The sequence below is a fragment of the Octopus bimaculoides genome, chromosome 2 (assembly GCF_046866305.1).
Source record: "Octopus bimaculoides isolate indiv1 chromosome 2, ASM4686630v1, whole genome shotgun sequence".
Taxonomy (NCBI): domain Eukaryota; kingdom Metazoa; phylum Mollusca; class Cephalopoda; order Octopoda; family Octopodidae; genus Octopus; species Octopus bimaculoides.
In genome coordinates, this window is record NC_142929.1 from 133,741,488 (window position 1) to 133,754,790 (window position 13,303).

The 13,303-nt window shown below is 34.8% G+C and overlaps 1 protein-coding gene and 1 non-coding gene across 2 annotated transcripts; both read right to left on the reverse strand.

Annotated features, from left to right (window-relative positions):
• Positions 1-286: 286 nt before the first annotated feature.
• Positions 287-359, reverse strand: Trnar-acg (transfer RNA arginine (anticodon ACG)). The gene has a single exon. It is a non-coding gene; the product is annotated as a tRNA-Arg (tRNA).
• A 6,369-nt stretch (positions 360-6,728) lies between these two features.
• On the reverse strand, positions 6,729-12,795 carry LOC106867968 (small ribosomal subunit protein eS26). Its single transcript, XM_014913049.3, is given in 5 exon segments — positions 6,729-6,784; positions 6,786-6,818; positions 9,530-9,666; positions 11,997-12,174; positions 12,656-12,795. Coding segments are annotated over 5 exon segments (384 nt in total). The 5' UTR covers positions 12,659-12,795; the 3' UTR covers positions 6,729-6,751.
• Between the last annotated feature and the right edge of the window lie 508 nt (positions 12,796-13,303).

Sequence of the window (13,303 nt, forward strand, 5' to 3'; positions counted from 1 at the left end):
AAATTGTTCTAATTCTATTTTGCTTTTTATTGTTTTGGCGTTCATTAATTTAAGAAGTAGTTAAAAACTGATATCGATTTGTACTCTCACAGTGTATCCTATACGCAAATAAAATTCTAATAGAATAAAAATTTCCGTTCTTTAGAAGCCAATATGATAGAGATTGATATACTTGAATGTATTTGTATAAGAATAGTTCACTAACTGAAAAGAGTGAAATCAAATCACCCAATTGGGAGTGTTTAAAAATTTTTAAATGATTGAACGTAAATGCAAAAGTAAGTTGCGAGCTCACCAGGATTCGAACCTGGAATCTTCTGATCCGTAGTCAGACGCGTTATCCATTGCGCCACGAGCCCTAGCTGGAAATTTCAGCCTATATTATGTAGTATATTGTTTATGAATTTCTCAATATTATCAAAGGTTATATTTTTTTAACTACATTTAAAATTTGTTATAGAATTGTCAAATTATGTAGAATATTGTCTTTCGTTTTTATTAACGTGATTAAATAATTATGATACTGGAAATTACTCATCTTCTTTGCTACCCATGTCATTTTTATTCATTCTCATTTTCATGCTTCTAAATTTGCCAAAGAACGCACAGTGGCTTCCAATAGCAATCTGCAAGCAATTGGCTATGTATAAAGTTGATACGTTGTGAATACGGAGGAAATAGTGAGTTGTCTTTTTTTTTTTTTTAGATATAACTATATATATTCATTATACTTACAAGAATTATACTGCATCACTGAAAGGGGATCTATTTTAAAACGGGGGCCACATTTTTCATTAATGTTTTACGTAGTGTTTTTGGTGCGGAAAAACTTTCAAACTTCGTATACTTATCTATTTTGTGTTATAGAACAGAAAAATATTGGATCTTTTTTAAAACGGGGGCCACATTTTTCATTAATGTTTTACGTAGTGTTTTTGGTACCGAAAGACTTTCAAACTTCGTATACTTATCTATTTTGTGTTATAGAACAGAAAAATATTTAACATGGAATAATTTATGGATTTCTTTTTTTTTAAAGAAGACTAAGAGAAAAAGATGTTTTATATAACACATTCTACCAGTGTTCCAAGTTTCAAAGTGTTTCGTTAATGAAAAATGTGGCCCCCGTTTTAAAAAAGATCCAAAATATTTTTGTATTCGAATTTATTTCATGTAAAAAATTGTCTTATTTCGATAATTTCAACCAATCACTGACAAGTATTCAGTTGTTTATATTTACTCCTTTGGCTGATTAAGCGGTGTAAAGCGTATTTAATCTCCATACCTTCGTTTTATTTGCTTTTTTCATTTTAAATTTGCTTTAACCCTAACCCTAGGGTTAGGGTTAGGGTTAATTGTTTCAGAATCGTTTGTTTATGTAGTCGGCACTTAATGTATATCGTCAGTGATTGGTTGAAATTACAGAAATACAACTTTAATATGGAATAACTTATGGATTTCTTTTTTTTTAAAGAAGACTAAGAGAAAAAGATGTTTTATATGACACATTCTACCAGTGTTCCAAGTTTCAAACTGTTTCGTTAATGAAAAATGTGGCCCCCGTTTTAAAAAAGATCCCTGAAGGGTCCTGGGAAAATGTTAACTGAGGTGCAGAGTTAAAATAACATTTTTGTAAATTCAAGTTTACAAATTATATTGTTTGCACAGATGGATGAGAATGTTTGGGTCAAGCTGTTGGCAGTAAGTATATATATCAAAATTAGTATCGCCTTGTGACAAGTCTTTCCTACTGTGTAGAAATAATTATATGCATGCTTGCAAGATAAGTTTTGGAAACACGTCCAAAGCAGTATCAGATGTGTGTGTGTGTGTGCAGTGAGGAACAATACCACCGCTTCCTGTCGGTTCTTTCACTACAATCCATGAACCGTACAGCTCCCGTGTCATTGTGTTTGTTATCATACGTCGACATGCAAGTCACCGAATTGCTTTCTCAGTAATGATCCCTGCTGGGTATAATAAGTGGGAACAGCGTGCTTCAGCTACTATTTCTGAAATACTTAGCACATCACTAGAATGTATGATATTGCTAGCTATCTGTTGATGTAACAAAATAAGAGAGTTCATTGTTTTGTTTTGTTTTTTATGAAATTTTGATATGTCACTTTCGCCCCCTCCGGTTTCTATTGCAGTTTACTTTCACATCTTGCGACGGTAAACTATGTAAACCGAATCGAGCAAACTGTATTTCTCTACGGTTTCTTCTTATCAGTTCTTTGACACATGAATGCTGATAATCTATTCCTAAGAAAGAGCTGATAAATAGTTTCGAATAGTAGAAAGCACATCAACAACTCAAAGATCTTCTTATTTCATGCAAGACAAAGTATATAATTAAAACGCTCACTTTAAAATCTGGGTTCTATACTTCGTGGTTGAAAATGGTCAATGGACCGAGAATTGAAGCATCAAATTTTTGCCAGGACTTCCAGTTACAAATCTTATCGTTAAACCTGAACTTTTCCAATTTCAGAACAGAATTTTCCAACATATCTACAATTTTGCTTATGCCATCTGCATCTTCTGTATAAATGCTGGCGACTCAGTCCGACACCTATTTAACAAGCTCGCCATGTTAGCTAAATGATCCTTCCCTGACTTACTTAAGTAGGCGCATATGATGCAGAAAATAGGTCCCAGTGTACCACTCGCCTGTAGCCACGAGAGCAGAGATGGGGAACTTGCGGCCTTCCAAGCCATCAAGTGCGGCCATTGGTGTATTTTCTTTCTTTTTTGACAATGTTTCCTTGTCAGCCACACCAGCTTAGTGGGAGTAAGTGACTTCACGTATGATACACGAAGAGTTCCTGTATCATCCACCTTTTCATTGTGATCCGTGCTACGTACTTTACTTAGTAATGGCGTAGTCGTGGCCAACTTCTTACTGACTTGTTTATCAAAAGGCTTTCTCAAAAAAAAAAAAAAAAAAAAAGCAAATTCAAAGAAGTCATTAATTTGTATAAAATGTACTTGGTTAAATAAAATATTTGAAAATGTCTTGCTTTCGATATTAATCATTTACTTATTATTTGTATAAAATTACTTCCTTACTTAAATAAAATATTTAAAAAGTCATGCTTTCGATTTCTACACACCTGTCTTTCTTTTATTAGATTATTAATAATTTACTTAGTGGATAAAATAATTAAAAAAGGAAAATAATTTGTTCAATGCGTCCTCTATGAGGGATGATGAATGGATGGTCTTCATGCATAGAAAGGTTCCCTATCCCTGCACTAGGGGAACTCTCTTTTTTGACCTCAATCTTTGGAGTATATTTTCGATAGATTTTTACCGTCGCTGACATGCCAACACCAATACTCATATCAATTTTTATTCGGTAGTTTGGATTCGTCAACATCAACGGCTTATTGATCTACTACCTATCTTATAATACGAGGTATTATAAGATCTTATAATACACACGGATACCCTCTGTCAGTTCAGTTTTCATTAAACCATCCTGATCTGGGTGAAGTGCCCCCCTTCACCTGGATCCAAGCATTGTTTGTCCCTTACCCAACAGTAATGCGATAAGAAACATCGTTTGTCGTTATTTTGAGTTTCATGGACCAATGTATCTGCAAAACCAAATCCCCCACAACTGATCGTCAGAAGGTCGCTAAACGGCAATTCAGCCACATGCTATTGTTCGGAATTATTAGCATGTCCAGCAGCAATTGATCTTTCCTTTATAAAGTTTAAAAAAAAAAAAAAATCTAGTCGCTGGCGTCCTTGCGGAAATTATCGAGCGTACACGACTGTAGTGTTCCTCACTAGATTCTTCATTTATGATTTTTCTTCTCTTCACTACGTTGAGATTGCTAATAAGATTTATCTAGTTTGATCCCAAAACCAAAATGTTATAGAACCCCAGAACATACCTAAATCTCCTATTTTTACAACCTTTACACTATCGGACACTGTAACACAGCTCGGATGTTTTAGCATTTCATCGAGGTCATTCCTGGTCTCTCTTTTGGTTACCCATATTTGGATGACTTTTACAACCACCATTCTACGCGTACATTCAATAAATTGATATTGGGTACGAAGTGGTAAAGGACATGAATCATTACATATAATGAATATGTTTGTTGATCGACACTACTATTAAGGCTTATCAATAGAGAGATAAGCGAGCTAAGTGACAATCAGACGGGAAAAAAAATTACATTAGCTGTTTATGACCATTATAAAGGAAGCAAACTGGCAGAATCGTTAGCATACCATACTTAGCGGCATTTCGTATGTCTTTCGATGAAATCTACTAGCCCCCTACCCCAAAATTTCAGGCCTTGTGCTTATGGTAAAAAGGCTTATTCATTATATTGCATTGCAGACTTTATTGAACCACAGCGTTTTTAAATGACTTGTTTTAACACGATGTAAAGGGATATAACTCTTCTTTTTTTTTTGTGATACATATACACGATGAGATCGTCCTTCAATCGGAAAATAGATGATGTGAAGCAAACTTCTTAACAGCAAAGAGGTGTAATACAAGTTAATATAAAATAGACTTAGACCAATGACCAACAGTACATCGCGGCCATGTTGGGAAACTGCCATAAAGAATTATAGCTGAATGAATCGACCCCAGAACGCCTTTCCTTTATAAACCTGATACTTACCATGCTTAAATTAAAAATATATAACATTATCACATTTTCAAATTGGCGAGCTGACAAAATCATTAATGTGTCACAGATAATGTTTAGCAGTATTTTTTCTGATTCCTTACATTCTGAGTTCAACTTTGCCTTTTTGTCCCTCCATCCAAGGTCAATGTCAACAATTAATCACAATCGTTGTCTTGTGTCAATTAGGCTAATATAATTTCTGAAAGTAAGGGAGATAAATTCAATTGTTCCCTTCCAGAAAGGTTTATACACGCCATAGTAGTTATGAGGACTTTGCAACCACCTGCTATTTAGTTCATTCCATGACGTCAGTGGTTCCCAACCAGGATCCATATAAGATTTTGTAGTTAAAATGTAAGTACAATAAATTGGTTATACTTCTACAATACACAAAATATTTTAAATGATCGTTTTGGTTCAATTCTTAATATGATGATGAAAATATAACAGCATTTAAAAAAAAAAATTTGAGTGGCTACGGAGGTTCACCAGGGTAGAATAAGAAAGAAATGGGTCCATAGGGAAAACATGGTTGAGAACCATTGCCCTACGGGGTTTGGATTGACCAATGCATCACAAATGAGATTTGGTAGATTAAAACCATACTGACTGAAGGCTGTTAAATAATGTGCTCGTCTGTGTGCAAACATCACAATAGCTCTTTATCCAGATATGCAAGTCCCACATAAACAAGTCCAGCAGCTCAATGTTGTAAACCTGGAAAAAGCACTTCACTTTTTCTCAAATGTTATGGCAGGAAACCTATGCTACCACTAGAAAACGCAAACAGAGGAACAAACAATAGAACATAGCTTATTGCTAAGTCTTCTTTTGTAAAAAATCTCTAACCATATTGTACCTTAATTTAAATTCTTTCTATCATCAGTCGACAAATCATTTACAAAAATGCTTCAGAATTCAGCAAATCCCCAACATTGGTCATCCTTCTCCATCAGAAATCTTATATAAAACATACACATGCATCAACAGCTTCTATGTACCAGATTTAAATACAAGAAATGAGTGGTTGTGTGATAAGTAATCTGGAACCACATGGTTCCAGGTTCAGTCCTACTGTGTGGCATCTTGGACAAGTGTCTTCTACTATAACCTCGGGCCAACCAAAGCCCTGTGAGTGGATTTGGTAGACAGAAACTGAAAGAAGTCTGTCGCATATATGTATATGCGTGTGTTTGTCCTCCCCCAACATCGCTTGACAACCGATGCTGGTGTGTTTACGTCCCTTTAACTTAGCGGTTCAGCCAAAAAAAAAAGTACTAGGCTTACAAATAATAAGTCCTGGGGTCGATTTACTCAACTAAAGGCGGTGCTCCAGCATGGCCACAGTCAAATGACAGAAACAAGTATATATATATATATATATATATAAAAAAGGACTAACTTCCTAAAAAGTTCTGACATAAAATGACGAAATATTTCAAGTTAAGGTAAGCAGATTGTTTTGAAACAAAACCTGGCTGCTTTGTTTTGATCAGCCGCAAATGGTTTTTCAATTTGTAGAACATAAAAGAAACATACTAGAACCGACTCATCTGAAATGAAATGTACAATGCACACCATCATCATTAAACACCTATTATCACACCTGCATTTAACATTGTCTTCCATATGAGATTGGGTTGGATGGTTTGAGACGATCTGAGTCACAGGACTGCACTGGTCTCTGAAATCTGTTTTGGCATGGTTTTATAACTGAATACCCTAACTACAGCCACCAACTTTACAAAGTGGGTGGCTTTTCTTTTTTTTTTGTAATACCAACACTAGTGAAATTACCAAGTAAGTTGCAAGATGAGAAAAACCGAGTAAGATGGCTTTATGCCAGGCAATGAGGCTAAAAAATGACAGGAGAGTCAGGTATACATATATCTTGCTAGAAGAGGAGGCTAGTCTGCAGTATGAGGATGGGAGTAAATGGAAGAAGACACAATGGTGACAAGATATCTGGGAAGGATGAATAAGTTTATAATGGAAAGGAAAATAACAGATACTCCTAAATTCAGAAATACTTAGGGATAAAAACAAACCAACAAAAAGTACAAATTACAGTATAGACAAAATCTGCTTTATTTCCTAGATGACATGTTCGACAATTTATTTGGCTTGTCCGGGTCTGGCGTTCTGTCCACCTTCCTGTAAAGAAAAGAGAGAGCATTTCAATATAAATAAATTAACTATCAAATACAATGTTTTAAACATCTTTAAAACAACTTAATATTAAGCTAAGCTTTTTCACACAATTTACTAAATGCTAACTAATCAATTAAACCCCCCACAGAAATATCAGAGATTAACGTCCATTCTGAAACAAACTGTGCCAAAATCAAACCTTAAGGGTCAATATATAACACAGTAAAAATTTTAATTTTGCTCCAACCAAACTTCAAATACTTTATTTTATTACAAAAAAACACTCCTACACTTGCAGACCATAAAATTTTTTGTTAATACATGAAAAGTGACCGAAGAAGTCATACTATATTTAAAGATATTTGCTTGTCTTGAAAGAGATTGTATTATGGAAATTACCACAAGGTAACATGCAATAATGGAAGTCTTAATGCTACAGAATACAATTTCAGCACTGCCTAGATCAGTGGTTTTCAACTGGAGTCTATGCAACAAAATGGTAAATTGGGGATCCACAATAATATTTCAAAGACCCCTGAAAAAATCTGGCTTTAAATTTATTGCAAGAAACGGCTATGTTTCTTTAACATTTTACAAAGTTCGACCTACAGAAGTGAATAACAAAATAGGAATTTTGAAAGAAGTTTCTATAAAACTAGTTTTTAAACACAGAGTGGTGATGCGGGTCCACCACATTAAAACTGTAATCAAAGGGGTCCTTAGATAAAAAATGGTTGAGAACAACAGGTCTAAACTAAATGTCTCAAATTAGTAACACTAGTGATAACCATGTCAGCAGGGAACAATGAGTAATGATCACATTACATTTGTTACACAGGGGACTGACTCTAAGAAAAAGAATTTTTAAGAACTCGCCTTACTGGCACGTGAACAAAACATTCGAGCGAGGTCATTGCCAGTGCTGCTGGACTGACTCTTGTGCAGGTGGCACGTAAAAAACGCTTTTTGAGCCTGGCCGTTGCCAGTACCGCCAGACCGACTGGCCCTCGTGCCGGTGGCACGTAAAAGAACCCACTACACTCTTGGAGTGGTTGGCGTTAGGAAGGGCATCCAGTTGTCGAAACTCTGCCAGATCAGATTGGAGCCTGGTGCAGCCACCCGGTTCGCCAGTCCTCAGTCAAATCGTCCAACCCATGCTAGCATGTAAAGTGGACGTTAAACGATGATGGTGAAATCTTATTTTTCACACTTTTAAAATCATCTTCAGATTAAATATTTTCAAATGACATCAAGAATAAAACTAAACTTTATTTATCAAAGTTAACGAGCTTGGAGATGCAATTAGTGATTCATCAGAAACTCAGCACCAACATGCTTGGCAGCATTTCTTCCAGCTCTTTATGTTCTGAATTCAAAATCCTGACAAGGTCAACTTTGCTTTTCAACCTCTCAGAATTGATAAAGTATCTGCTGAGACTAAGGTTGATAGTCAGCTACCCGCAACCACCTTAAAATTGCCTTATACCAAAGTTTTTAAGATCAAAAACTATCATCGCAATGGCCATTATACTTTAGCCAGCTTTCTATATGCCTTAGTAAGATCTTGTGTTCAACTTGCTAGAAAGATCCCTCAAATTACTGCCAGATGAGGATTAACCTGGGGTAAAATAATAAAGTATTTTACACAACTATGCAGAGGCTATCGTGAAGGTTTAGTGGCAGTATTGTAACATCATCAGAACAATCACAGCATTTATGTTTCAATGGTTGTAGTTTTATCAATATCAGAGATGGTAGCAATCATGCTGATAGTGTACAAAACCATCACCACACCTTCAGGATAGCTATCATGAGTGTGAGAGTGTTTGTGTTCCATCCGTTGCTACATTCTGAGTTCAAATTCCGCTAAGGTTGACTATGCCTTTCGGGGTCGATGTAATTGACCCCCCACCCCAACCAAATTTCAGACCTTGTGCCTATAGTAGAAAGGATCATAATAATACTGCTTTTGATTGATTGAAATATATGCTAAGAATTGGTATCATTTTCAACTACATGGGGCACAATCTCGTCAGGGTTTTATGAGCTTATGGAACAAAGGTTAGCATATCTATTTAAAGGATACAGATGAATTCATCTGCATCTTTTCAAGAAATTTGTTAACCTTTGTTCCATAAGCTCATAAAACCCTAACGAGATTCTGCCCCATATAGTTGAAAATGATACCAATTCTTAGCATATAATCAAATGCTTAGAATCACCTATCACATCGGGGCATGAATCGAAACATATGTAAACTTTCAGCATATATATATATATATATATATATATATGTACACACAGGTATAGATACCTTATCATTGTTTAATCCTAGATCAGCTCTCATCCAAGTGATTTGAGAGATATTTCTAGTAAATCAAAATACCATTCATCAAGGAATTTGGCTGCTATTTCTATAATATACAGCTACCATCAGGTCTCCCATGTTGACTCATTCATATATAAGGGTATAACTTGAGAGAGAACTGAATGCTTCAATACATTGAGAGAACATGGCAGTCCTGACTTCCATCATAATCAAGATTGACAGCTTTTGACTGATTGAAATTTCTCATCCTACAAACACGTCTTTCATACATTCTCACCACAACCTATTTGGATGACATACTACAATATCATTTTGACATAAAAAGTTGCTGCAAACAGCACAATACCCAATACATGGTGACAAAATAAAAAATCTGAATACTTACACCGCGCATTGGTCTGAACCGAATAGGTGGTGTACGATCTTTGCGGGCTTCTCGGGAACGATTTCTAACTATCTTTGAATGGATAGCACATGATACACAGTAGAGCAGTTTTGCATATAATTTAGGGAGAGCATACACTGTAAAAGAAATGTTCAACAGTAGTTAGTATTCAATCAGGAAATGTAACCATACAAAATCAATTGCATTACAGCATAGCAGATAAAACTCAAGAGAAAAGACAACCCAATACACACATGAACTAAGTTTGTTTGAAAAAGTTGACATCATCTAATTTAGGTGCAGGAGTGGCTGTGTGGTTAGAAGCTTGCTTCCCAACTACATGGCTCCGGGTTCAGTCCCACTGCATGCCAACTTGGGCAAGTGTCTTCTACTATAGCCTTTTGAGTGGATTTGGCAGACAGAAACTGAAAGAAGCCCGCCGTATATATATATATATGTCTGTGTTTGTTCCCCCACCATTGCTTGACAACCGATAGAATAAGTACTAGGCTTACAAAGACTAAGTCCTGGGTTCAATTTGTTCAACTAAAGGCAGTGATTCAGCATGGCTGCAGTCATATGACTGTAACAAGTAAAAGAATCATCTAATTTAGAAAAACTATGACATTCCATTACCCTGGTACGAATTTTGTAGGCTAACAGCAAACAGGAATATTGATGGCTATCTACTATTAGAGTAATAGAAAAACCAGAAGAGTTTCACGTAAATAAAATACAGCTGTTAGAGAAGAAAGAATAAGTGGCACATAAAAAGTCACATGATTTTGGGTTCAGTCCCACAGCATGGCAGTGTCACTGACTATATCCACAGGATAGCCAAACCCTCATCATCATTATCGTTTAATGTCCACTTTCCATGCTGGCATGGTTTGGACGGTCTGACTGAGGACTGGTGAGCCAGAGGCTGCACCAGGCTCAATCTGATCTGGCAAAGTTTCTACAGCTGGATGCCCTTCCTAATGCCAACCACTCAGAGAGTGTAGTGGGTGCTTTTACGGGCCACAACTACACTCGAATGTTGTTTTCCATGTGCCACGGGCACATGCCAGTAAGGCAACAACGCTGGCAACAATCACGTTCGGATGTGCTTTTAACGTTCCACTGGCACAAGTGCCAATCAGGCGGTACTATATCATTGAGATCTTGAAGCTACAAGATAATGCACCATTAATTCAAGTGTTGCATTGGACAGAATAATCTAAATGTCCAAGGGTTAAAATAAGAGCAATTTCCTATTGTTCTTGCATATATGTATGAGGTGATAGATATTAATGATCATACCACTACTCAATGATGTCTTACTAGATTTTGATTACATTTTATATTATTAATATAACTTTACAGTATAAAATGTCAAGAAAACAGTTACCAGTCCATTACACTTGGTTGATAGAGATTGGATATAGCAACAAAGTTGATATAAAAAGCTTCCTCCAATTCAACAAAAAAATAACTATACACAATATGATCGATACTTCACTGTATAAAAGTCATGGATTAGTACCTCAAGTTAAGCTTAAAGCACACCTAATAAATGTAAATTGTTTTTATATGTAGGAATGCTAATCATTATATATAAGCTTTCAACAAGACAAAGAAAACATCTCCAAACGGAATTCAAGGACTGCATCAAGCTGTAATGCCTGTTCTGGCATGATTTTCTATGGTTTGATGCCCTCCCTAATGTCATCCCAGATAATTCAGAAAAATGGTTATAACTGTAAATGGGACTGTTTAAACAGAATCGAAACATTTTATTGTAAAATTAAAATGTTTTTATGGAATACGAGTACAGCATCATTAGCATCCACTTTTCCATGAAATTTGTCGAGGCAGATTATTTACGACTGGATACCCTTCCTATCGCCAACTGTTTCTAATCAAGGTAATATTTCCTCATAGTCAAACAACCTCAGTTGTAGGCCGATGATGCTTATTTACAACCATCACGTAATACCTAGAGAAGAGTTAAAATAGATATACAGGCTTCGAGGGACGGCTACTCCAAACTTCTACCCTGTTTATAACTTTAAAGCTACAGTAGCATAAGTATCGCATTTACAAACAAAATAAAGTAGCATGATACGTATTTTCAATCAACTTAAGAAATATGATTTGGATAATTAGAAGAGTTAAAGATTGTAAAACACATAGTATTAACGATTAACGACAAGTTTGAATAGAGATCACTATATGTGAGGAGTAAATGAAATTTTATATTTCCAGATACCCAGTCTTCTCCTGAAGTTATCTTAATATTCTATCATCATAAACTTTTCGTTTGTAAATAACCTGCCATAAATTTATATCGTAAAAATACATCTATTATTTTATATAAATTCATTACAATCACAAATTTAACGCAGACTATAGTAGTCTAACGGTCTATAAGACAGGAGGTTGTTTCATCATGTATACAAATTAAAGGGAAAAAGTATTTACAAACCTTCATAGACACTAGCATCTGAGATATCTCTGACTGCAGCTGCTTCAACAATATTTCTTATAACAAATTTCTTGATGGCCTTATCTTTAGGTACACATCGTGCACAATTAGTGCAACGGATGTATTTCACATGGCCACGTCCTTTCTTACCTCGTCCGTTATTTCGTCTTTTGGAAGTCTGAAATTTATAATTTCAAATTATATTAACTAGCTAAATCTAGAAACCTAAATTTATACCCCGGAAGACCCATTAGCGCTAATGCACAAATACAGTTATGAAATCTGCCAAAATGGCATATTAATATGAATGAACTAGCCTTAAAGACTAATTGTAATTAAAACAATTAGCATTTAACTAATCCAAAAGTTCATTAATAAGTTATACAAATGACTGTAATATCTACAATTAAAAACTAATGGTTTAAGTAAAAAAAAATCCGAGTTCCGATCCACGTGTTCTTATCTCGTTAGAGTCGGCTGTAGCCATTTTGTGAAGAATTTATATAAATACATAAAGAGTACTTTTAAAATAATCCTAAAGTAGCTGTTAAAATCTTAGATATGTTAAACCACTTATATAGCTGACAAATGTTAAAGTTTATTAAATGTTTTAAGTCAAAATTTGATGAAATAAAAGGACAGAAAAATAACACACTCACCATCTTGATATTTCCAAAGTGAAAAGGATTGTGAAAAGGACGTAAGCGAATGAATACAAAGCAGACAAATTTAAGTGTTTAATTATTTGGAGAATATCCTAATTTTTTTCAATAAAACATATAAATAATCCATAAAATATTTTATACTGCATTAAATATTCGTAAAATATGAAATTCAACAATGATATAATACTTGATACTTAACGTTATTTTTTTATGCGGATAAATACATTTTTAGAACGTAGTCCGGCTATGTAAGGGAAGTAATTCATCTTAGATAGTAGAACTCTTTAATACTTACTTACTGCATATAAAGCGGAGTTAAATGAATTTTGTTATCTATAAAAAAGTTCCGGGAATGTAAATGTTATTTTTTTTTACTCCTTAGATAAAGTATATGAAAAAAAAATTGATCTAGTAAATGATATATATATAAATGTTGTTTAGCACCAGGCCTACTCTGGTCGAGAAGACTTATGCTCAAAGACATTCCAAACGTGACCATCCGTTTATTTTTTAAATTTAATTTGTTCTTCCTTTTATAAGATAGTTGAGTGAAACTGAAGGGAATTGGCAGCTATTTCTAACGAGTTGAGTAACCCTGTGGAAGTTCCTTTGGATTTTATTTAAGAAATTGTTTTACCAAGA